This window comes from Panicum virgatum, chromosome 3N (genome assembly GCF_016808335.1).
Source record: "Panicum virgatum strain AP13 chromosome 3N, P.virgatum_v5, whole genome shotgun sequence".
Taxonomy (NCBI): Eukaryota; Viridiplantae; Streptophyta; class Magnoliopsida; order Poales; family Poaceae; genus Panicum; species Panicum virgatum.
In genome coordinates, this window is record NC_053147.1 from 29,039,714 (window position 1) to 29,066,089 (window position 26,376).

Here is a 26,376-nt window from a genome sequence, read left to right on the forward strand (position 1 = left end):
GGTTCTTCCACTATCACTAAAAGCAGGTTCAGAAGCTATAGTTGAGACTTGTACAACCAGCAAATCGCGAGCTATATTTGCAATAACAGAAAACTCATCACTTTGGTTCTTCCACCATGCCAAGATATCAAACTGACCACCGAGCCTCAGAGGAGGATCTGCCATATACTTCTCCAACTCATTCATATCATCACCATTAGCTCCATTAGACTCGTACAAGAAGCTCTCTCTAGTCCGTTATCCCATCTACTAGACTCCATATTCAGACTATGGCCGTGTTTGTATCCAAGAGCTAGAGCTAATTAGCTCAAGTAAATAACCCTCCAATAAAATAGCTCTTGACTTATTTGGATCCAAGAGCTATTTAGCCTTTAAAGCACCTTTTTTCTAATCATTGGAGTCCTATTACTTCTCTTGCTACGGTGAGCCCCACCTGAAATAGCCCAAATAATCACCCTTTGGGTGTGATAGTTTTTTGAGGTAGGCTATTTGCAAATAGCCAAGAACTAACCCTCATGTTTGGGAATCTTGGGCTATTTTGAGCTAAAAAGGGATGGGTTAGAAATAATCACTAGGATCCAAACAATGTTCTATATCTTTCAAGCTACACTAGACTATATCTTTCAAGCTACACTACACGGATTATATCCACCGGTAAGCATCAGTGCATCACGTTCTACTCATCTAACACATTCCTCTCCTCCGGTAAGCATCACATCACGTTCTACTCATCTACTAACACATTCTTCTCCTCCGGTAAGCATCAGTGCTACGCAATTCACGGATTCAGAGTATACAGATTCACAGGTTTACAAGATCTGCTTATGACTCATCTATTACCTGATGTTGAAGTAGGAGCAAGGGTGGTGGTATGCACCACCAATGGCAATGGCTCTAGGATGAGCCGGCACTGGGATGCCTACGAGGGAATGGTTTACACGCATGTTCGTCTTGAAAATTGGGCCAACGTGCTAGTACGGATGTTGTGAGCGTAGCACACGTCTTGAAACAATTTTGGGAGTAAATCCTTTAAACTTTACCTTTCAGACAAGTCACACATCTATGTGACGTGGCTTGTCAAAAAAAATCGTAGAAAAAGGATGTGATAAGCCTTTGTCTTATCTGTGCCGTATTATGACCATGACGGGCTGTCATCGTTTCTTTCATTTTGGACAAAAGATGTCCATCTAGCCTTTTTTTAGCACCATTTATCTTGTATGATCATGGAATGACGTTCCAAATGGTTTTTTATATCGCGAGTGATGCTCATGCTGATATTTATATATACTTGACTCATTTTCTCGTGCTTGGAGAGCCATATGAATAGGAAAGGCACTTTACAATAAAAAGGTTGATGCAGTTTTCACCTACCCAAGAGACACTTCTCCATAGGATACTGGTTGCGTGACGTGAATGCAGAGTGGACGCAAAAGCGTCGATATGTTATTGACACTATCGGCAATCATTAAGAAAGCATAGATGCTTCAAAAAGAAAAACACGATCGACATCGGACATGATTAGAATAAAGTTTTATGATATGATTAGAAGAGTTCTGAAGCTTATGGATGACTAGGCCCACTTTGACCCTTCACTACTACAGAACACACCTTTGATCCAAGCTATTTGTCCCGGCTGTCTTTGGAGTCGGGATCAAAAAAGGCTTTTGTCCCGAGTCCAACGGCTAGCCGGGCGGGCGGGGGAGACAGGGGCCTTTGGTCCCGGTTGGAGGCACCAACCGGGACAAAAGGACCCACTTTTGTCCAAGTTGGTGGCTCCAACCGGAACAAAAGGCTTTGGACATTTAGTCCCGGGTGGTAACACCAACAGGGACAAAAGGACCTCCTTTTGTCTTGGTTGGTGGCTCCAACCCGGACTAAAGTGGTCTTTTGTTCCGATTGGTGGCTCCAACCGGGACTAAAGGGTCCTTCACATGTTAGTTTAATAGGAATGCATTTATTCTAAAGTCACATGTGGTATGTAGGTGGGGTGGTAAAGAAACTACACACGAGATAAGACATCTCAGGTTCGAGTTCTGGGTTGCACAAAATATTTTTTTTACATTACACATGGCTTTTAGTCCTGGTTATTTCACCCGGACTAAAGGGTCCGAGTCTTTTGTCCCGACTTCATTGTCCCGATTCCAAAACTGAGATGAAAGGGGGATTTGGAACCGAGACAAAAGCATGTTTCTGTAGTAGTGCTTGTGTCTACTACCCAGCCAGAAAGCCTACCAAGCGCGAGCCCTTTTACATTTACGGCCCGGTTCACACCAAGGGCGACATCAGCTAGCTGACCATAGTTAGCAGATCTTCCCTGTGCACTGTCTTTGGGACGGTGCAAAGGCCTGCTTAGTGGGTCTCGCTAATTTACGGTTGACCGTAGGGAGGGGCACCCTACGGTCGATCTCCCGACCATTTTTTTTTATTTTTAGTAATTTTTTTGTCGTTTTCCGATTTTGGAAAAAATTTTGTAAGAGAAATTTTGGAGAGAGAAAAAATTTTGACGAAAAAAGTTAGAAACAAAAATTTGAGAGGCAAAAATTGAGAAATTTTGAAAAGAAAAATTTTACATTCAGAAAAAAAATAGTAAAAAAATTTTGCATCCGAAAACAAAAAATGCTTATAGAAAAAAAATTTGCATCAAAATCAAAAAGGAAAAATTTTTTGGTCGGTAAAAATTTTTTGATATATCAAAAAAGAAAACCTACCTCCCTGCCGACGCCGCCGGCCCGCGGCACCGCCTCCCGTCGGCGGCCCGCCGCGCCGCTCATCCACGCTGCACAACCCAGGGGAGGCGGATCCGAGCGGCGGCGGCGGCGGGCGAGCGCGCGGCGGCCCAGGGGAGGCGGGATCTCGCGGCGGCGCCGGCGGGGGAGCACGCGCGCTTCAGGGAGGGGAAGGAGCCGGCTCAAAGGAGGGAAGGGGCGCGCGGCTTGAGGGAGGAAGGGGAGGCAGCCATGGAGGATCTCGTCGCCCTCCTCCACCGCGAGCTCGCTGGCCAGAGCTCGATTCGGCGCCGCCGAGGAGGGCCCGCCGTGGCCTCCTTTCCATCCGCGCGCGAGCAGGGAGGAGTACGTGTGTGGCACCGCGATGTGGAGAGGAGAGAGGGAGGCCGCCGCCGGCCGGGCTGCTCCGCCGAGCCGAGGAACCGAGGTCGGAGGGAGAGAGGAGAGGAATACGGTGGAGAGCGAGAGAAACGGAGAGAGCGAGACGGAAATATCTAGGAGGCGCTGGTGGGAAAAAAAGAAGGAAGGGGAAGTGAAGGGGGAAGGGGAGGGATCGGGGGCGGCGGACGGGCCGGAGTGACCGTAAATTTGGAAACTTACGGTTACCCGCATATTCATCATCGCGCTGCTTAGTTAGTCTTGCAAGCTTAGCGGAACCTGAAAATCTCACGTGTCTTCTTCTGGGTGTCTGGCAACGGTCGTACTCGTTTGTCTTGATTCCTTATTTTTCTATGGCCTTATCTCGTTATTTGTTAGGGTATCAAGGTGTGTGTCTGGTTGGATGAAATGTAATTAATGCACAGTAAGCAATACCGCGTTCCGGCAGTTTGTTGCCAACAATTTGTAGTATCGGTTGTTAGCAGCGTATCAAATATCAGCCGATACATATTTGTTACCGTCGCTTCTCCTACGTAATCAGAAAAACGATACAGCGCTGCTGAGCGCAAGGCACGCTTTACCTGGATCTCCGACCACGCGCGCAATTCGCCACCGCCTTCGACGATTTTGTTGCTCAGCTCGCCGGTGTCGGAACTGGATTCTTCCCGCCGCTCGCTCGAGGTTTTCCACCGGCGGCGGCGCTAGAGCCGCTGACCTCTGGTTTGGCGACCTCTTCATGCTGCCTCTGCGGCTCTGCCGTGCCACTGCCGACGACGCAGCAGCGACGACATCAGCCGCTGCCTCCGTGCCGCGGCCGGTGGCGACGGATGCTCCAATTTGAGCTCGAGGTGGATGGTTTCTCCTCCAAGCCGAGCTTCCTCGCTGCCGCGACACCGTCGTCATTACCGCCGCCGGGCAGGCCGGCTGGATCTCGGTCTACTTGAACCCAGCATCGTCGCGAGCATGGAAAACCAGGAGCCATAATCTTCCAGCCCGTCTCAGATAATCAACCGTGTTGCTGCTGCTCCCATTTCCAAACTTCCTCCGATGATAGTCGCTTCAGATTTCTATTTCCAGTACAGTTTGCGAACCAAACAAAGTCAGAATTCTGTTTCCGTTACGTTTGTGTTTGCGTTGCAAAAATCTGACCAAACATCAACTAAGTCAAAGTTCAACCTCAGCTTGAGGGGGTTGGTTTGATGGATAATCTAGTAGTATCTTCTTACTCAGTACATTATCGTTTGATTTGATAATGAAATGGACTCATCAATTGCTCCCTCATTTTTGGTACATGAACTCCTGCAAGCACAACTCATCTAAAAATTATGGAACTTGTAGAAATAAGTAAAATATGTATGGAACTTGGTGCAGAGATCAATTTATTCCTAAAAAATTGACAGTCATAGTGTGAAATAATGGTCGTCAACAGTGGGGAGAGTCATCGCACAAGTTAGACAGTACTCACATCCTTAAAACTCCTCTCTCTCTTCTGCCATGTCAGCAAATTTAATTTTAATGACATTTTTATTGAGATTGGCCTTCGCAAATACAAGATTGAATACTGTCTAACTGCAGAGTGTCGAGCAGAGGAAATGGTTTACACGCATGGTGGTCTTCAACATTTTTTTTTTGGTAGAAACGCCCTTGGTAATTTTAAAACTGGACCAACGTGCTAGTAGGGACTAACGGGCTAGTAGTACGGATGTTGTGAGCGTAGCGCACGTCTTAAACAATTTTGGGAGTAAGCCCTTAAACTTTAGCTTTTAGGCAAATCACACATCTACGTGACGTGACGTGGCTTGTCAAAAAAAATCGTAGAAAAGGGATGTGATAAGCCTTTTGTCCCATCTGTGCGTATTATGACCATGACGGGCTGTCATCGTTTCTTTCATTTTGGACAAAAAAAATGATCATCTGGCATTTTTAGTACCATTTATCTTGTATGATCCTGGAATCACATTCAAAATGGTTTTTTATATCGCGAGTAATGCTCATGCTGATATTTGTAATTTACTCATAACCAAGCGAACAAAGTGAATACACTAACGGCAATCATTAAGAAAGCATAGATGCTTCGAAAAAAATAACATGAGTAGTAGATCGACATCATATATGACTAGAAATAAATAGTTTTATGATATGATTAGAAGAGTTGTGAAGCTTATGGATTACTAGGCCCACTTTGACCCTTGTGTCACTATCTGCTACCCAGCCAGAAAGCCTACCAAGGGCAAGCCCGTTTACATTTACAGCCCGGTTCGCACCAAGGACGACATCACAGCTAGCTCGACTCATTAATCTTGCAAGATTTAACTGAACCTGAAAACCTCATTTGTCATCCAGGTGTTTGGCAATGGACGTACTCCTACGTCCCAAATTATTAGTTGTTTTAGTTTTTGTAGATATATAAATTTTACTATACACCTAATATATATATATATTAAAAATTATGTCTAGAAAAAACGAATTTTGGAGAGAGGGAGTACTATTTGATTCTTTGTCTTTCGCCTTGTGGCATTATTTGTTTATAAGAGCACAAGCAGTGTGCTAAAAAAAACCACGTAGTACAATAAATGCTACCTTGTTATCGGATTGTAGCTATTGTGAGAGTGGGTAGTAACTATAGTTGTGTAGCAAGTTTAGGGTGAGGGCAATGTTAGAGGACCACAAGGTCCATAAGGTAGGACCTATAGTAGATGTCAATAGTCTAAAAGCAACCTTTATAGTGTGCAAATTACTAGGTAGGCAATAAGGTGGGTCCGTATGTTTAACAATATCGCTTTCCTTCCGCCTTCACTTTTACCTTCGCGTGTGGGAAACTTCCATTTCCAAAAGTAGTGTATTTTATTATCTTGTGACAGATCCATATGGATATAGACTACTTTAGCAATAAATGCTATAAAGATCAACTCTGCAATGTATGTGGGCGATCCTCATGGGTGCATTTACTGCATAAGGATCACTTTTCTATCATATTGTGGTCTCCCCTTACTAGCACGCAACAAAAAATAAACTATTGGAAAGCTACTACAATTGCTTCTCCTGGCTTCTCTCCTATGGGGGTGTTTAGTTGATTTTGTAAAATTGTGTAAAGATATAAAGAGGGCATTTGAAGTACTAAATGAAGTATATTTGTAAAAAATTTTGCATAGATGGGTTGTAAATCGCGAGACGAATCTAATGATGCTAATTAATCCATGTTTAATCAATAATTAGCGGATGGTTACTGTAGCATCACTGTTGCAAATCATGGATTAAGTAGGCTCATTAGAATCGTCTCGCGATTTACAGCCCATCCATGCAAAAAGTTTTGTAAATAAACTTTATTTAGTACTTCAAATTAGCAAGATTCCGTTTCACTTTAATGCGTTTACGGCTTTTTTGCAAAAATCTGTAAAGATCTAAACAGGGCCTATGTTATCGGGCAACGGATGATGGGAGGCTGAAAAATAATGATTATTGTCTTAAGAAACCCACATTATTTCCTACCCTACAAGTAACAATTGTGGAATTTCAGTTTTTGGATTCCACTCTTGTTTACCGTTTCGACAAGATACATTGCTCATGCCCTAAGATATTAAGGTGTTGTTTTAGATGATAATGTAAGATAATCCGCATAGTAAGCAATACCGTTCCGGCAGTTTGTTGTCAACAATCTGTAGTTGATTAACAGGGTAATCAAATCCCAGCCAATACGTCGTCTCTACTCCATAATCAGAGAAACGATATGGCGCCGCTCAGCTCGAGGCGCGCTTTAAAGCAAAGCTAATGGTTACGCCAACTGCTGGCTGGGAGAAGGCCAGATCACACATAAAGCAGGGAATGGTAATGGCAAACCCCACATATCAATCAATACTCTGCAGACTCTACCAGCTACGTTGATTCTGGAGAGAGGTAGAACTAGGGTTGAAAATGGGACGGGAAAATTCCGTCCCGACCGGCTCCGTTTACCGTTTAAACCGACCGTAAACCGTTTCTGCGAAAAAAATGAGAAAACAAAACGGGAAAACGGGCGGGAACGGGAACAAGAACGGTTGGGGTGTTTTCCCGACTGTTTTCACGGTTCCCGTTTTCAGCCGGAAAAATTCCCGCGGGAATTCTCGTATTTGTCGTAGTCGGCTGTGTTATCTGTGTTGGAAACGTGAATTGTTGTTTGCATGTGTTCCAACGTGAATTGTGAATTCGTGATTCACTTTACCTGTGTTTCTTAGTTATACGAGTCTTGTTTCTATGTTATTTATGCATAGTTGTAATTATTTTATCGATTTAAATGTTTGAAGTGGTTGTATGTATTTTCCCGTTTTGAGTTATCAATTCCCGATCGTAATCGGCATGCTCCCGACCGATTGATTCCGTTTCCGATATCCCGTAATACCGATTTTGTTTTCCCATCCGATTTTCCCGTTCCCGTTTCCGTTCCCGACCAAAAAATACAGTTGTGGGAACGGTTGAGGGTTTTCCGGACGTTTTCATCCCTAGAACAACAACGTGGAGCTTGAAGAGAAGCGCAAACCTTTGAATAATGCACGTCGCCTGCTTCCAGTTCCAGCTGGCATGGAGCGAAACGCCAGCTTCAATCTCTCTTATTTTCTCTCTCTCCCACATCACATGCAGGCTAACGTGTAACTCCATTTGACTAGTCTTGTTGGTTTCATTATACTTGCTCTTACCTGGATCTCAGACCACGCGCGTGTTGTTGATATTTTTTTATTGCTTAACTTATCGATGTCGGAACTGGAATCCTCCCGCCACTCACTAGGGGTTCCACCAGCGGTGGTACGGTGATGACCACGTTGCTCTGGTTCGGCGACCTCTTCATGTTACCCCCGCGCATTGGCGGCAACTGCTGACGCCGCTGCCTGGTCCTGACGCACATGACGGTGCTCCAGCTTTAGCCTGAGACCCTATTTGGTTTTTGCAGCACAAGGTACATGTGCTACTGTAGCAAACTTTGACTAATAATTAAGGGTATTAAATGAAGGCATTTGCAAAACTAACTCCACAACTCCTGTGCTACTTCGCGAGACAAATCTAATGAGGCCTGTAACCATACGATTAGAGAATTGTTACTGTAGTATTACTGTAGCCAATCCTAGATTAGTTACCATCATTAGATTCGTCGCGCAAAGTTGCACTCATCTGTAAAAAGATTTTATAAATAGATTTCATTTAGTATAGTATGTATGCAAAATTGTTTTTGTAGCGCGAGTAGGGCAACAAATACAAATAGGACCTCAGGTGGATGGTCTCTTCTCCAAGCCGCGCTTTCTCGCGGCCAGTACCGCCGCCGGGCAGGCCGGCAGCCGGCTGGAGCTCGGTCTCCTTGAACCCAACATCGTCGCGAGCATGGAAAACCAGAGCGAGAATCTTCCAGCCCGTCTCAGATAATCAACCGTGTTGCTGCTGCTCCATCTCCAAACTTCCTCCGATGATAGTCAGAATTCTGTTTCCGTTGCGTTTGCGTTTGCATTGCAAAATCTGAACCAAACATCACCCAAGTCAAACTTCGACCTCAGCTTGAGGTGGTTGGTTTGAGGAATATGGAATGGGATAATCTAGGTGTATCTTCTTACTCAGTACATTATCGTTTGATTTGATAATGGAATGGACTGATCAATTGCTCCCTCATCCGGTCGTGCCTCATAGTCATATGCCATCACGTGACGGATGGAGTCATCGTAGCGAAATTCCTTATTTAAACCAAATGCTCCACATTTCGCTAACACAGCTCATAATCCCAATTTAGATCCCGTTTGGTAGAGCTTCTCCGCCATCTCCTTTGATATAGTTTACTATGATGCCCTTGCCAAACAGGTGAAAAGAAAATGGCTCCACATAAGAAGCATCTGCGAATTGAAGCTCTAAAACGGTTTAAAATGGAGGGAGCAAAAAAAAAAATTAATTGGAACCATACCAATGCAACTTAAAATGGCTCCACGGGTTTTTCCTCACTCCCCAAGTATTAGTTGTTCATAAAATTACCTAATTTTCCCGATGAGCCATTTTACCAAATATTTGAGAAATGGCTTCAGCTCCACCGAAATCTACTTCACCATTAAAGCTGAAGTAGAAGTTAAGATGGTGGAGCACTGCCAAACAAGCTCTTCGTATAAATTCAGACCCGAAAAAATCATCAGGTGATGAAAGATACGCCTTATCCTCATGGAGACTAGATGGCCGTACACGTATTATCGTGCCGGCGCACGGAAGTTTGCCAATAATATGGAAAGCTCCAAAATCCGACCGTGTTCAGGCCATGCGTTCATTATATTCTTTCTCGCGGAAAAACTCAAGAGCTTCCGGTTTCGGACCTGATCACGAAAGGCCAGGAGACCCGTCGACGTCGAGGACTGGAGGCCACGAGCAACTCTCGCGCACCTTCAAGGCGTTTGTGTATTCCCGGACATGCCCAAACGACGCGAGTAGGCTACATATAATTCACAATCGAAGTGCCTGTGTGTATTCCCGGACATGCCCAAACGACGCGAGTACGCGACATATATACGCAGCGAAGAGCACAAAGCCCCGGATGCCAGCATCGCCTCCCAGTACTTGATTATATTTATAAAATATTTTTATTTATTTTGGAATAATTTCTATCTCTAAACTATTTTTATTTATTCTGGAACAATTTCAGCTCTAAAATATTTTAGAATAAAGAACTTGTGCGATAGTATGGCTCTAGTCGTACGTGCTATGAATAGATTTTCCACGGTCTTATACCCTAAAATAAGTGCACTTCTAAAGTTTCGATGCGGAGAACAATGCCAGTGACAAATTATATATATATATATATATATATATATACACACACACACACATATGTATATGTATATATATATGTATATATATACACACACATATGTATATATATACATATGTATATATATATACACCTCGATAAAGATGCAGCTATTGCATATTAGGAGGAGAGAAAGTAGGAAAAAAAACTATAGCTATGTTGTCCCGTTCATAGATGTACATTTATTTTGGAACAAATTTTAAACTCCAAAAATACATTTATTTTGAGATGGAGGAAGTTATCATGAAAATATATTTTGGATAAATCTTGAATCCTAGCTTTAACGTTCAATCTATACAATACTTTAGATACCGTTAATCGTTTAAGACAAATAAAAGTTGGCCTAGAACTATACCTATAAGTATAGTGCACGTGCGTTGTTACGGTAATATAATAAATCTACATAATACCATCAATAAAATAATATCATCAATTTTGTACTTGTTTTCCGTGTACATGCCATGTTGTGATTATGCGGGACATTGATTGTCCGGGATCCGGTTGGAATTCCGATTGATTTATCCAGGGTCCGATTATGATTCTGATTGATTTGTCCAGGTTTCAATTAGGATTCCGATTGGCGAAAAGCTAGTCCGACTTACATATAGGATGGACTAAGGCCCACATGTTAACGACACAAGAAGGACCAAACTAAAAATTTAGGTGGAAATCTTACTCGCTTTAGTAATAAGTAGATAAAATATAGATATTTAAAGTAAGATTTCCATCTAAATTTTTGATTTCGTCCATCTTGTCGCATTGACAAGCGAGCCTTAGTTCATCTCATATGCGAGTCGAACAAGCCCTCCATCCACGACTCAACTATGTAGATTTCTACATATTAACGAACAAATAATTATTCATATCCAATACTTGTACCAGATCTGTCCATAGCAAAGCACAGGCAGGGGCGGAGCTGGGCCAGCCCAAGGCCTACGGCCACTTCATAGGCCGATTGTGCAATTTGGATTAGACCTTCGTGCTACAAGTATACTGCAGTATGAAAAAAATGGGCTGACGACTAGGGCCATAGCCCTAGTTGCCCACCCTCTCCTCTGCCACTGAGCACAGGTATAATTGTCTAATATACTTTATATTGAAGATGTGTCAAAGCCTCTTAATACAAATCCGAACAAAGTTTGTCATACAACAACTGCACCCTTTGTCCTAAAATATAAGAGACATACACATATTTTAAAATTCAGTGCTCTACTATTGGATCAAATTTAGCCTCAGCCCAATTTAAATTTGATTTACAAAGATAATACCATCATATATTGGTATTTTAAATATAATACCGTCATGCCGTACTCATTCAACCATCGTGAGCATTTGCCCACGATTTACGTGGCCACGAGTCACGAGCACCCCCTCAATCTGGAATTTTTCTGAAGTTCTGAATGGAGCAAAACAGAGTCCAAAGGAGGCTGCCACTCCACTCCAGTCGAGTCGTCCCTCTCCCCTTCGTCACAAAGGGGACAAGCTCGCACGCATCTCGCCTCGCCTCGCCTCGCTGCGCAAGATGCCGCTGCGCTGGCCGCCTCTCCGCCGCCGCCTCCTCCTCCACCTTCTCCTACTCCTAGTCCCGGCCCTCGCCGACGTCCCCGACCGCTACTCCTCTCCGCGCCCGGGCGCGAGCGCCGGCGCCGGGCTCGGTAATGCGCCCGCACGGGAGTACCTCGACCCCACCTACCCGATCCCGCGCCCCCCGCCGTCGGCGCCGTCCTGCGTCGTGCCGGTGCTCTCCCACTCCTTCGCCAACACCTACGGTGCGCCCCCCGCCACGGCGGCGTACGCGCCGCCCGCGGGGTGCCCCGCGCCCTGGTCCCTCGTCGTGCTCTCCTTCTCCGCGGCCATCGCCGGGGACCAGTACGACCGCGTCGCGGCCGTCTGGTTCGACGGCGCCGAGCTCCTCCGCACCACCACCGCCGAGCCCACCCCCGACGGCATCCGCTGGACCGTCCGCAAGGACGTGACCCGCCACTCCGCGCTGCTCCGCTCCCCGCCCGGCGGCGTGCTCTCCGTCATGCTCGAGAACCTCGTCAACGACCAGTACACCGGCGTGTACAACGTCAGCGTCTCCCTCGAGTTCCACGGCGTCCCGCCTTACCTCGCGGACGCGGGATCCTCCTCGTCCTCCGCCGGCGCCGTCGATTCCAAACCGCCGACGCCGACGCTGCCGGAGTCGTACTTCCAGCCGGCGGACCTGATCCTTCCGATATCGGAGGCCACGGGCAACAGCATCGGCTTCTGGTTCCGTATCCAGAACTCGTCGGACTCGCGCTCCAAGCTCGTGAGCGTTCCGTCGAGCACCTACCGCGCGGTCCTTGAGGTCTTCGTGTCCCCGCACTCCAACGACGAGTTCTGGTACTCCAACCCGCCGGACATCTACATCCGCGAGAACAACCTCAGCACCGCGCGGGGCAACGCCGCGTACCGCGAGGTCGTCGTGAGCGTGGACCGCCATTTCGCCGGCTCGTTCGTCCCGTTCCCGGTCATCTACACGGGCGGCATCAACCCGCTCTTCTGGCAGCCCGTGGCGGCGCTGGGCGCGTTCAACCTCCCGACCTACGACGTCGAGCTGACCCCGTTCCTGGGCCTCCTGGTCGACGGCAAGGCCCACGAGATCGCCCTCAGCGTGGTGGACGGCATCGCCGAGTGGCTCGTCGACGCCAACCTCCACCTGTGGCTGGACCCCGCCTCGTCGAGCGTGTCCGCTGCGCTCGACCGGTACAGGACGCCGCGGCTGTCCATCACCCGCCGGTACAGCACGCGGCTCCTGGACGGGAGCTTCAAGATCCGCGCCAAGAGGAAGTCCCGCTTCAGCGGGTGGGTCAAGTCGTCGTTCGGCAACTTCACGACGGAGGTGGAGACGGAGCTGGAGACGACCAGCCTGGTGGAGTTCGCCCAGCAGGGCCGGAACAAGACCGTCCGGCTGCAGGCGGAGCAGGAGACGGAGGTCACCGTCCGGTCGTCCGAGACGCGGAAGGAGGTGGGCAAGGTGGAGACGGAGGCCAAGTTCCCGCTGCGGCTGGAGATGGTGACCGAGGACGGCGGGAACGGCACGTACGTGATGAGGACGAACCTGACGCACTCGCTGAGCGTCGAGACGGACGCCGAGGCCGAGGGGCTGTTCGAGCGCGCGGCGCGGCTCGCCGACGAGCAGGCCGCGGCGGGGTGGATGCTCGTGAGGGACCACGACGTGCTCAACGGGTCGGCTGCGACGACGCAGGCGTACCGGTACAGCGACGGCGCGGGGCGGGTCGAGCGGGCCATCGACACGCTGGACGGCGCCGTGCTGAGCGACAACGTGACGGAGAGCTACAGCGCCCTGGGTGTCGCGGCCTCGACCTCGGCCGCTGCTTGCTGCCGCGGGAGGAGGAGGTGCCATGGCATCGTGGCGGCCAAGTGCTCGGATGACGTCGCTGCGATGTAGCAGAATCGAGCTCATCAGATTTCAGAGCGAGCCGTGCTTCCTTTTCGTGCAAATACGGCGGCTTGCGTCCGGTGTAAAACCGGTGTGTTTATTTGGTGGGTTTTGGGTCCTTGCTGTTTGTATGTAGTTTCAACTTTCAAGAGCACGCGTGGCGGAAATTGTCAGCAGTTTTATATGCCCTGATGATGAACAGAATAAAACATTGGAGATGTTTCTGAAGAGGTTAATAAAATAAAATGGGGGTTCCCTTGTTGGCTTGTTGCTAATCTTTTGGGCGAGTTGGTCAGACTCCAAATTTCGTCCATCAGTCCATGTGCTTTACTTTAACCCTATATGCTCTCGACAAGCAAACCTTAACATGATCCTGATCGATCCATCTGGTGGGGACACTTATCCTATTTAGTTCGATTAGGCGGACACTTATCCTATTTAGTTCGATTAGGCCATTCAGTGGAAGTGTCATCGACACAGTTATCAAAACTGTAAATTTGAGAATTGTGCCAATGGAGTGTCATGGTGATGACACTCCTCTCACATTTCATGACACTCCTCACTCCTCTCTCCTCATATTATTGGTCTATGTTAGCAAATATAATGTCCCTGACACTCCTATAACACTCCTAGTGAGATTGGCCTACGCCTGCTAACAGGGCGGGGTGAAACAGGTTTTTGGGGCGGGTTCCATAATGGACTGTGTATAGGCGGGTGAAAATGGGTTCTCTGAAATCACGAATCGGGGTGGGTTGGGTTCACAAAGACATTGGGTTGGGGCGGGTTGGGTTCCCGTGCTCCCATCCCATCTCCCGAGCACCGCCGCCGCCAGCTCCCTGCCGTCGTCGCCGCGCCTCCACTCCAGGCTCCAGCGTCTTCTTCTCCAACGGCGGTAGCAGATCTCGTCTGTAAACTACGAGACGAATCTAATGAGTCTAATCAAGCCATCATTAGAGCATGTTTACTGTAGTATTACTGTAGCATTACTGTAGCAATTTAGTGTCTAATCACGTCATAATTAGGCTCATTAGATTCGTCTCGCGATTTACAGTCCATTTGTATAATGCGATTTATTTTTTGACTACATTTAGTACACCATGCAAGCGATTTACAAATTTTTTACATTTTGCATTTTGGGATCTAAACAAGGCCTAGTATTGTTATCTCGAGATCAGGTACGTGAGCCTGCCTAACCAAACAGAACGGTCAAACTCGATCCAGGCCTTGTTTAGTTGCAGGTTGTAAAGTTTTTGAAAGGACATTTTTTATATTTGAAGTACTAAATATAAACTAATCACAAAATAAATTACAGAACTCGTCTGTAAATCGCGAGACAAATCTAATGAGCCTAATTAATTCGTCATTAGAGATTGTTTACTGTAGCAATTTATCATCTAATTACGGTCTAATTAGATTCATTAGATTCGTCTCGCGATTTACAGGCAAACTGTGCAATGTGTTTTTTATTTCGTCTCGATTTAAATCTCCGTGCAGGCGTCGATTTTTTTTTTGGAATTTTGAACTTTTCAACGGGCCAATCCATCTGCCCCTTCGCCGTGCCGTGAAGAGGACGAGGCACCGGCCCCTGGCATCGACCCGGGCACGTAATTATTGTGCGATCGACACCGTTGGGCCAGCTCAGCAGTCAGCAGGGGGCGGCATCAGCAGAGCACCAATAGGCCGCCGGGCGCCTCCTCGTCTCCTGCCCCGCGCGCCAGCCAATAGGTCGCGCGCGCGCGCGGCTCTCCGCTCTCCCGTTCCCACCTCGGGACCGGTCGCGCCAACGCTTTCCCAGTTCCCTACGCCCCGCGTCGCGTGACCACCTGCCCGTGCCCTCCAATAAGTAGCCGCAGGCCGAAAACCCTCTCCACCCTCCGGACTCCTAAACGAATTCCTCGTCGAGTCACTCGAGACCCTCTCCTTCCCGGCGGCCGCGCCCGATCGAGACAGCTCACGACGGGCGCGTCTTCTTCTTCCGAGGTCAGGCTTCACCCGGGTGCCGATTGCTGCAGCCGCCTGATTCGCTGCTACTTGTGCTGGCGACGATCTCTGACGCTCGGTCGCCTTAGGTTGGTGACCGTGCGATTTTCGCGTGTGGTTTGCAGGGTGGGGGAGCGATGGCGGAGAACCTGGTCCTGGACGGGCTCTTGGAGGTGTTCCCGCAGGTGAGTGCTGCCTAATCCAGCTCATCTGGCCATCTAGGCCGCCTTCCTCTCGCTCGCTCGATCGATCCCCTTGATCCTGTAGCGTGCTCCGAACTCTATCTGTTAGTAATAAATAATAAGAAATAAGAGGGAAAATACTGAGATCTGCTACGCAGAGTACTGCACTGTATTAACTTTGTTCGGGCAGTTTGTCAAGTTGTGGGGCGAATGTGCCATCGGGGACGGGGGTAGCAATGCTGCTGATTGTGTGTCGTTGTCTGCGTTGACAAAGTCCAAACCAAACTATTCAGCATTACTTAGCGAAGAAGGTAGTATTGACCTTTTTTTTTGTACAACTTGAAGAGAATTTGGTAACCGAACGGCTAGACCTCTTTAGACGAGTGGAAATGGGGATGGCATTCAGCATAGCTTAATTATCGAATCATGATCACTATGAACTTCTAATGGACTGAATGACGCCTCTTAAAAGAAGTTTATAACTTTTTGAAGGGTATGCCGTATTTATCTATTTATCAAACTGATATGGAGTTTTGGGTTACTGGTTGCACATTCATCTGACAATTAAAGATCCTTCGGCCTGTTAAAATATCCAGTGATCTACTCCCTCTGTCCCTTTTTAACTGTTGCCGTCGGTGTGCGTGCCACAAGTTTGACTCAATTTGTAGAAAAAACGTGCAACATTTGTATCTCCAAATAAATTTGTTAAAAAACTAGATTAAAAGATCTATCTAATGATATTAATTATGTATCATAAATGTTACTATATTTTTATATAAAATTAATCAAACTTATTTCTCGGGAAGCGAAAGCTACAGTTATTTAGGGACGGAGGGAGTAGGGTTTATTTTTGGTAACCTGCCAACAGCTTTGCTGTCTGGCGTATATTGATAGGGGGTATCCATTGATCTAGTTATCTGCTTCTAGAACCTTTTTTTCCCTTGAATCTTCTACAGTTCACACTTAAAATTCGTAAAACATTGGCCACACTTTGATTTCATTGGAAGACATGCTATGCAGTATGCACTCTCTTTGGAATTACTGTTGTTTCAGTTGAGTAGCTGTATGTATGTTTAGAAATTGTAGACCTGCTTCTTGAATCCTAATTTGATATATATATGCAGGTTGACCTCTCGACATTGATAGAAGTTTCCATACAATTTAAGGATGACATAGATTCAGCTGCAGATTATGTCATGCAGAATGTCCTCCCAGATATTATTATCCCAGATCCCAGTCATCCAAACCCCAATGATGATTTATATATTCATGGTAAAGTTCGATCCTATTATTTTAAGTATTTGATTCTTCTGTTATGTATAGAATATTATACAAAACAACATTCACTACAATTTATATCTTTTAATGCTGCATATCACTTTTGTTTGACTAAAAATGCCAAAACCTACCTTCTTGATGCATATCTTTCTGTTGATATGTTGGATCAATAGTCTGCACTAGGCCCTTCTATTTACTTGACTAAACACATTGCTTTTTCCTGTTGGACGAATTACCCCAGCAAACCTCTTCCTGTCCTGTGGATTTGATGTTATCTCGTGTATTTTTGGCACCTGGAAACTTCACATATTTTGGCAGTCAATGGGCTACTTGGGACAATTTCTTGCAGTGTTTCTTACTGATATTGTTTCCGTCCCTTGAGATCTTGTGGTCCTTACTAAATGTGCTGCTCAGTGAAGATGTAACATATAGTCATTGCATTGCCTCAATTTTCTTTTCATTCCACTTTTTTGGTGTTGACAAAATTCTTCCGCAGGACATCAGCTGGCATTTGATGACACAAGAACCCAGTTAGGGCTTGATCCAGAGTTAAATGATACAAATTTAAATTCTGTACATTTTGATCAGAACAACAATGAAAAGGCAGATAACCTCATGGCAAAACAATTGAAGGAATCGTCAACTGGTTTATGTCCTGATGTTTTTGATGCATCAACGTCTGGCCAGAATTGTGTACCTGAAGAGTTCAGTTCAGATTATATCCTAGCCGACTCCCAGCTACATGCCTCTTTAGAGAGGACCCTTGAAATTTCAGCTTCTGAAGGTGATATGTCACTACATGATGATGGTTCACCTCATGTGACCCTGCGATCAAGCTACTCTGTTAACCTAAAGTCCCTTGACAATGTTGTTGCTGATGAACATTACAAAAAGGTAAATATATTATCTTTTCATTTTAAGTCAAAGCATTCTAACTGTTGAAGTTGTACCGATTGAGAACAATTTTTGACATTTGATAAGAGTTGTGGAACCAATGCAAATTCAATGATATACTTATAGTTTGTTAAAGAACAACTGTTACCAGAGTCTTCATATTGTTGGCTGTGTAGTCATATACTATGTTGTTTCTTTGTCATTTTAATACTAGAAAGCAGAGCTGTTGACGAATTTCTTCTTATGTATGACACAGAATGCTTTGATGTCAAATGTTGCTGCAATAAGTGAAATGCTACAGGAGGTAGAGCTAAATGAAGAAGAAACAAAACATGCTATTTTAGAAGCAAATCAAGCTGGCAATGACATCCTTGTGAAAGTAGAAGAACTAAAAGAGATGACAACTCTTCTTATGGAAGATAACAACAAGGTTTCTACATTTGATATTTTTAATGAGTAGAGTAAGCATTATTGTGGTACTTGTTTGTTAGTTATCTGAAAAGATAAATCTTTTTTTTTTGCAATATGTAGGTGGCAGGGGAGATTTTTGCTGAAAAATCTATTCTAGCAACAGAAGCACAGGAGCTTCAAACTCGGTTGTTCAACATTTCGGAAGAAACAAAAAGCTTTGTGGTGACTATTGACGAGGTAAATCAGAATTGTACCAATTCATAAGTTTTTCTTTAAAATTGTAAATGTAGAAAGTCAAGACACACTATACATTAGGTTGTTTAAGCTTTAAGGTTCACTTCCTAATTAAGTAATTTTTCGTTTGGACCGTGCTTTCAGTTGCACAATTTTCACTAGGCCCCCAACTTATGTGTTCTCTGTAACCCCTGATACTGTACTAGCAATGCTGCTCGTTGTTTAAATTGTTGTGTATTTGCAACCAATTTTAAATGGAGGTTTGTTACACATTTGGAAATTGTGTTGCCTTTTATTTTCCTTGTTTGTTTGGAATTGTTCAAGCCATTACTATCCAATCCATGTTGGTTGGTGAATGGAAATGTTTTTCTAGAACTAAGATGAGTTTATTAATGTCATAGGAAAGCTTGATTCATGCTTTAGAAAGCAATAGCTAACATGCATTATTTTGATACAGCTGAGACAGCTACTGAACGACAGAGGCCATGCTGTGGATGCATTGCAGTAAGTTTTGTAAATAATGTTATAATATTGGAATGTTGAACCCCCAAACTCTTGGTTTTTCAAATAACTGACGTACCCTTTTCTTTAATCTAGTGGGGAAATGATTGGAATCTTTGACTGCATAACGCAGCTTAAGCTAAGAGTGGATATGCAGCTTCCTGTTGATGAACCACTACAACAAGCTCCATTGATCTTGTCTAGCTCGGCTGTTGATAAACCACTACAGCAAGCTCCATCGATCTTGTCTGATAAACAATTACAGCAAGCTCCATCGATCTTGTCTAGCTCGGCTGTTGATAAACCACTACAACAAGCTCCATCGATCTTGTCTAGGTCGGCTGTTAATGAACCACAGCAACAAGTTCCGCCGATCTTGGCTTTTGATGAAGATCTGGATCAAGTTGCATCAATGTTGTCTAGCTCGACCTTTTTTAATGGTATTGGGCCACTGCAACTAGATTCATCAAGATTGTCTAGCTCGGCGAGTTCAGCATCAGACAAAAGTTTGGCCGAATCAATTGCACCCAAGAGCAGCGCGTACTCTGTCGGGCCACTACAACTAGTTTCATCAAGATTGTCTAGCTCGGCGAGTTCAGCATCAGACAAAAGTTTGGCCGAATCAATTGCACCCAAGACCTGCGCGTCGTCTGCTTCAGAACTGAGTACAAATTTGATGGATGATGAGTTGATTGCTGGTGTTTGTGGGGGCGATTTCGCTTTGGATGACAGCTGGGATGTAGTCGACGATGAAGATACCATCGTGACCCTATGCTAAGAGTCAAGAGTACACCTATGCTGCTCTAGGTTTACTAATTAACCAGTATTTGCTGCTCTTTTCATGAACAAGTTATTAGCACTTATGCTTGAACCATATATTTATCAGGATGCATACATTATTCTATGAAGTCGAAATTTGTGATGTCTATATCGGTCAGCATGGCCGATGTTCTGCCACCGTTGCCTTGTTTTGTTGGGATTATGTTGATGCTGTTTGCTCAACCGTTGTTCTTTCTGGAACCGGCTGAAGTCAGGCGCAGCAGCCGTAGACTAATATGTCCTATCCAACTGCTGTCATTGTTAGGTAGAGCCTTGAAATGGATGCTTAGCTGTTTTGAACAGCTGTCTGGCCTGAAGATCAATTATGATAAAAGTGATCTAGTTCTTATAGGTATGGATCATGAGGAGACCAGGAATTTTGCACAGATTTTCTGTTGCAAGATTGGGTCTTTTCCTTTTAAATATTTGGGGGTTCCCCTTTACCATAGTAAGCTGGGAAGCGAAGATCTGCAACTGGTGGTCGACAAAATTTTAAAGAGAGTAGCTGGTTGGAAGGACAAACTCCTCTCTTACGGAGGTCGTTTGGTCCTTTTAAAATCCTGCCTTGCGAGTATTCCTATCTATCTTCTATCCATAATTAAATTTCTGCGTTGGGCGATTGACCTTATCAATACACATATGGCACGCTTCTTCTGGAACAACTCGGGTGATAAAGTTAGGTATCACCTAGCTAACTGGCAAATGATTGCGCAGAAAAAGGAATTTGGAGGACTAGGGATCCCTGATCTTAGGACTCTGAATTTGAGCCTTTTGGCTGCATGGATTCAGAGATATCACTTAAACAATAATGTGCTTTGGAAATAAATAGTTGAGTTCAAGTACAAGACTGAACAACCTAATCTTTTCTGCTGCCCTGACCTTGGTGCCTCCCCCTTCTGGAAAGAGGTTTCGCTGACTGCTAACGCTGCTCGCTTCGGCTTTCAATGGAAGGTGGGGAATGGGCGCAAAATTAGATTTTGGGAAGATCATTGGTTTGGGACTTCAAGTCTAGCGATTCAATTCTGGCATCTATATGCCATTGTGAATGAGAAAGGGGCAACCATTAGCCAAGTGTGGGAAGGGGTTAACCTCAAGCTGACCTTTAGAAGGTCAGTTTCTCAAAACCTTATGCTCCAATGGGAGGATTTATGTTCAATTGCTAGTAGTATAAACTTGAGTGATGAGATCGACAATATTATTTGGATGTACGACTCTAGAGGGATCTTTTCGGTACATACCTTGTACTCAGTGCTGAGTTTCCGGGGGATGGTCCCTGTGTATTTCCCAGCAATGTGAAAGTTGAGTGTACCTCCTAGGATTCATATCTTCCTATGGCTGCTGGGTAACAATAAACTCTTGACAAGAGATAACCTCAGTAAGAGGAAAGATTTAAGTGATAAAACTTGTCTTTTGTGTAATGACCCTGAATCTATTCATCACTTGTTTTTCGATTGTTGTGCGGCCACCTTTGTTTGGGAAATTATTTCCAATCTGTGTGGTAAACAAGTAGGTGCTGATTTTGAGTCAGTGGCTAGATGCTGGATTAGTGATAAGAGAAATCTTATTTTAAATTACACCTGCGCTGCTGTTCTTTGGACAATCTGGAACTTACGAAATGCTATGTGTTTTCAGGGGCAAAAATGGAGAAGTGTGGAAGGGGTGCTGTCCAGGTGTGCCAAGACGATGAGAACATGGCGTCCGCTGATCAAACTAGATAGGATGACAGAGTTGGAGTGCATCATCGCTGCGCTGGAAAAAAGAGGAGCAGAACCGGCGAGGATCGCGTGGAGCAGCTCGACTTCATCAAGTTTGGGAGCTTCTCGGTCACCTTGACACCGGTCGGCCTTCAGAGATGCGCAGGGCGGTGAGAGTCAGGAAGCCGAGCACGTTTCGGTTAGGAATGCCACAGACCTTGTTCTTAGCTGCGTGCGCGGTTGCTCTGTGTTTGAGTCGATCACGTCTCCCAGATTGGAACGTGAAGAGCCTTTAGACTGATTTGCTTTACTCTTGTGATACTTTTGTACGCTTTGTTTTTGTAATAAAGCGGGGGAGACCTTTTCTCCTAAAAAAACTGTTGTCATTGTGCGTATGCGTATATTCGTGAAAATCGAAGGGACGCCATCACAGAAGAGGATCAGGCACGCAGCACCAAGTAGTGTTCCTGAGTTGCTAGCGGCAAGTCGCAGTTGAAAAACTAAGATCGATAAAAGTGGAAGCCAATCACAGTGGAAAATTGGTACTCGGACCAATAATATTGTAACTCTGTTCTTTCTCGGATTCATGGACATTTTCGGATTATGGACAGTCCACGGAAACTGCCATTGATCAACTTCCATTCATGCATGGACAGTTCGCAGAACTGCATCTTTGTTGGGTAGTCGGGTCATTTCGTGGCAAAAAACATCGACCAGGGGGGGTGGACTCCCAATGGCGAACTCAGGGTCGATTTTCACTCACGCTCTCCTTTTCCCGTTCCTTTCTTCCTTCCTCTTCTCTTTTTCCTCTCTCTTCCCTCTCTTCCCAGATCTAGTGGGTCCGGATGGCGCGACGGGGCAGAGCCGGCAGCGGCGGGGAGGCGCGACGCCGCGAGAAAGGCGCCGCCCGGCGCTGGCGGGGGAGTCACGCCGCCGGCAGAATGCTCCGCGCGGATGAAGGCCTGCAGCAGGGATTAGGATTGCATCTGCAGGCAAGGCAAAAGACCCAGAGCTAGACGGTGGAATTTGTGAATTGAAGCCTACTAGTGTCTGCAGGGTCCAGGTGCACTGAATCGATGCATCGGAGTGCGCGCGGTGCTCCTCTCGTCCCGCGCCGTCGGCTGGGAACAGGTAAGTGGTTTTTTCCTTTTATTTTTTGTTGCAAAAATTCTTTACAATTTTTTTTCATCCGAATTTTTTTATTTTGGATGCAAATTTTTTTACTCGAGTCTTTCTTTTGTTTTGGATAAAAAATTTTATCTGAGTTTTTTTTCTTATTTTGAATGTAAAAATTTTCTTGTCAAATTATAAGTTTGTTTCTTAAAATTTTTTCTTCCAAAATTTTCTCGTTAAATTTTTTTTCGCCTCTCGACTTTTTTCCTTGAAAAATTTTTCAGTAAATTTTTTATCAGAAAACGACAAAAAAATTACTAAAAATTAAAATAAAAAACAGTCTGAAAATCGATCTTACGGATCGCAATATACGGTCGCCCTTAAACTAGCTCGCAATATACGGTCGCCCTTAAACTAGCATGACGCTGATAAGGTCGCCCTTAAACTAGCATGACGCTGAGCAGTTACAAGGAGCCGGTTCCGTTCGTTCTTGTTTAGGTAAATTGCTTGTAATGCCGTGAAAGAAATGGTAATATCTTCTTTGGTTCTGATTATGGCCCCGTTTTATATTTCTTTTCTTTGACCCTACCGTGTCAGTTAACTCGTACTATACAGTAACCTGTGAGTTTCACCTCTTATTTCTTTACTAAAACAACCTCCAAATACCTCCAAAATTTATATAATTTTTTTACAATGATCAACTAATGAAGATGAATCCATTTTGCAAAAATACATATGAAGCATTTAAGATCTTAAAATAAAAATTCATCAAATTAGGCTATTTTTTAAGACTATCTGATTTTTTTATAGAGAAAAATCTGAATTACACCCTCGAACTACCATAGAAGTCTGATTTTCAACTTTCAACTAAAAACCGGATAACACAAGTCATCCAACTATCAAAACCCGGCAAATGTGGACCTAGGGGGAGTTTCCAAGATGGTTTTGTATTTTTTAAAGCTAAAAATTTCAATTAGATCTAAAAAATTAAATTTAATTAAAAAATATGAAACTAGTATCAATTTTTTCTTAAAAATATAACCTGTCTATTATTGCTCTATTTGAAACTTAGTTATTCAAAATTAATAGATATAACCACAAGCAACCAAATATTATGAAATAAAAAAATTTAACCTGAACGATTTAAATGTATCATGTCAATAGATAGGTTTCATTTTTAGAAAATTTTTTATACCCTTTTGTATTTTTTTAATTTAAAATGAATTACATATAAATTTTTAGTTTAAATTTCAATATTTTTAATTATCACAAAATATAAAACCACCGAAGGTCTAAATTTGCACGGTTTTGACAGTTAGATGGCCTGTGTTATCCAATTTTATAGTTAAAAGTTGAAAATCGGACTTCGTGTGAACTGGACTTTTCCTTTTTTTTATAGCACGAAACTACTGTCTAAAGATTGAGAAAGAATGCCTACTATTTGAGAAAGTCTTGTTTATTTAGCATTTGGGACAACGAGGAAGAATTAATTCAGCATTTCAGCATATCACGATTTCAAAACAAAATGTTTGTAGTGCTTTTGTGCCTGTCGCGCAAAACCAAAAACTATTCGAAGGTTCCCTCCGAAACTGAAATAAGTTATAGGTTAGGCCCTGGTTGTTTCCGCTATCACCTCCATCATTCAGACTAGAAATTAAACCTGCTCGCCGTTGATGCTTAGCCTTGTACATTCGAAAAAAAAAAGAATATGGCGCCTTCAGTGCCACATACAGAAAAAAAAAAGAATGCTAATGGACTCTACTTTGAATGGCGTCTTCAGTGCCACATCCAACCAAGTCCATATGCATAACAGTAATTCTGGCGGTTAATGGCACTCTAGCTACTCTGTCCGCAACGCACATAAACCTCGTGGATGCCCGGCTTCAACCCGTCACTTTCCAGTAACACCTCGTGCGGCTTCCTAGCGGCCGAGGACGGGCCACGATGCCAGGATGAACTCCGCTAGTAATTATAACCTGCAAGAAGGATTTTATATGTGTAATCCTTTTGTTAAACCAAATCAGTTTTGAAGCACCGTAGCCCATGGCATTCGATCAGAAGGCCAGAGAGACGTTGGATGGCGCCGATTCTAGAACACGAACCTAACGATCGCAGAGAAAATTAAAGCTTTGAAGCAAATGCACCAAATATATTTAGATTAAAGCTTTACCCTCAGAGAAAATTAAAGTACCTAGAAGATCAAAAAAAGATTTTTGAAAGAGGCCCTGACGAACTAAGGGATCGCCGCACACTCACTGCTGCGGCGCTGTGCGTCAAAGGCTCCTAGCACCACAAGCACGCGCTGCAACAAACGATGGTCGCTCTCGGTCCGGACCACCTCGTCGATCGATCGGGTTGGAGCCAGACTGGCCACACACCTCCCGCGCGCGAACAGTTTCCATCCCTTGCTTCCAGGATGCGAGGGTATATGAAGTTTCGGGCGCGGCGAAAGAATTGAAGCTTAAACCAGCTAACTGCCACGCCGGCATGGGGGAGGGGAGCGGGAGGAAGACGAAGAGGAAGCTGGAGAAGGTGCGGAGCGCGGCGCGGCAGCAGGTGGGCAAGCTGTACATCATCGCCGCCTGCCTCGCGCTGCTCGTCTGCGGTTGCCGCAGCAGCAGCAGCCACACCAAGCGTACGTGCACACATAATTATACATACATATAATATATCCTGTACCGGTCTGTATATATGCTGCATCACTGTTCGATCTTTTTTTTAAGAAGAACGCTGCAGTGTGCTTGCAGTATCACTATTCGTAGAGATGCAGTAGTATTCCTGCGTGTTGAGAAAAAAAAAATATAGACGCATGATCGAGCATCAGGCCGGCCGGAAGCTCCAGTACCTAGGGGTGGTAAAGGGTCCAATTTTTGTACTAGAAAATCTAAGGGTTAGGTTCTAAAAAGGCCAGACTCTTATTTTATATAATTTTGAACTAAATAATTTAAAAATCTTATTAGGCTGTGAAGAAGCCACTAGGGTCAGAGCCCATTACCACCCCTCGGTACCTGCATTGCATTAGGCTCCAGTGCTGCACATTTGGGTTCAGCGAAGGAATAATGCAGGCAGGATGTATACAGTGAACTGCGTGAGTTCTTGTTGGAACCAGGCGAAAAATTACTGAATTAGGTAGACAACAGAATTACCACTATAGTCCGGCGCCAGCGAGACCCCGGCCGACGGCCGGAGGAATGTGTGGCAGTGAGCCAGCGGTACGGTGTGGCGCGCTCGACGGCGACGCAGACAGCAGCGGCGCCGCGTGGATTTCCGCGCGCCGCCGGCTTCAACGCGGGAAGGCACCGACGCCCCGACGCGCGCGCGGCTTCCCCACCCCCAGCATTCCTGCCTGATCCTTTCCCCAAGTCGCCGCACAGCTCGATCCTCCCTCCTGCGCCCCGCGCGGGGCGCATCTGGCCGAGCAACTCCTTCGCGTGCGCGCACGGCGGCGGCCTGGCACGCGCACGCGGGACAACACAGAGAGAGAGAGAGCCGGCCGAACGGTGGCCATCCTCGTCGGGCACAGACCACGCGATGAATGAATGTAAGCCTTGGGCCGCATGTTGCCGCGGCGCGGCCCAGTCCTGCCGAGGTTGCCCAAACTTCTTCTGTTCCACATTGGGCTGGTGGCCCATACCCAAACCAAGCCCACGTATGGAACTGATGAATTATTCTAATTCTTTTTTATATAAGATAATATAGTTTTTTATTCTCATGCTATTATTTGACGAAATCCAATCTCGCATGTTCACAGGGAATAATGTCAAGAAACAAGGAAAGAGCAGCAATGGCTGAGTAGTAGTAGGGCTATATATATATATATATATATATATATATATATATATATATATATATATATATATATATATATATAGACACACACACAGATTTCATACCACTATCTTTGTCCGGCATATACACAGTTGGACCGCTAAGCCGG

The 26,376-nt window shown here is 45.1% G+C and overlaps 2 protein-coding genes across 3 annotated transcripts; both read left to right on the forward strand.

The window, feature by feature from the left end:
- The first annotated feature begins 11,300 nt into the window (after positions 1-11,300).
- On the forward strand, positions 11,301-13,608 carry LOC120665579 (peptide-N4-(N-acetyl-beta-glucosaminyl)asparagine amidase A-like). Its single transcript, XM_039945177.1, has one exon. It carries the CDS (start codon positions 11,429-11,431, stop codon positions 13,340-13,342), a length of 1,914 nt encoding a protein of 637 aa, XP_039801111.1. The 5' UTR covers positions 11,301-11,428; the 3' UTR covers positions 13,343-13,608.
- A 1,429-nt stretch (positions 13,609-15,037) lies between these two features.
- Positions 15,038-19,770, forward strand: LOC120665580. 2 transcript variants are annotated; one of them, XM_039945179.1, is made up of 8 exons: positions 15,038-15,313; positions 15,439-15,498; positions 16,620-16,767; positions 17,270-17,667; positions 17,924-18,097; positions 18,199-18,315; positions 18,770-18,816; positions 18,910-19,770. In XM_039945179.1, exons 2-8 carry the CDS (start codon positions 15,451-15,453, stop codon positions 19,589-19,591), a joined length of 1,614 nt encoding a protein of 537 aa, XP_039801113.1. In that variant the 5' UTR covers positions 15,038-15,313; positions 15,439-15,450; the 3' UTR covers positions 19,592-19,770. The 2 variants fall into 2 exon arrangements, with proteins under 2 accessions (XP_039801113.1, XP_039801112.1); XM_039945178.1 differs by having other exon boundaries at positions 15,107-15,313; positions 15,403-15,498.
- Positions 19,771-26,376: the final 6,606 nt, after the last annotated feature.

Bases quoted from the DNA above. Each gene is read 5' to 3' on its own strand.
- LOC120665579 (XM_039945177.1), top strand. From the start codon at position 11,429: ATGCCGCTGCGCTGGCCGCCTCTCCGCCGCCGCCTCCTCCTCCACCTT.
- LOC120665580 (XM_039945179.1), top strand. From the start codon at position 15,451: ATGGCGGAGAACCTGGTCCTGGACGGGCTCTTGGAGGTGTTCCCGCAG. The intron at 15,499-16,619 runs GTGAGTGCTGCC...ATATATATGCAG, and splicing joins TCTTGGAGGTGTTCCCGCAG to GTTGACCTCTCGACATTGAT. The intron at 18,316-18,769 runs GTAAATCAGAAT...ATTTTGATACAG, and splicing joins TTGTGGTGACTATTGACGAG to CTGAGACAGCTACTGAACGA.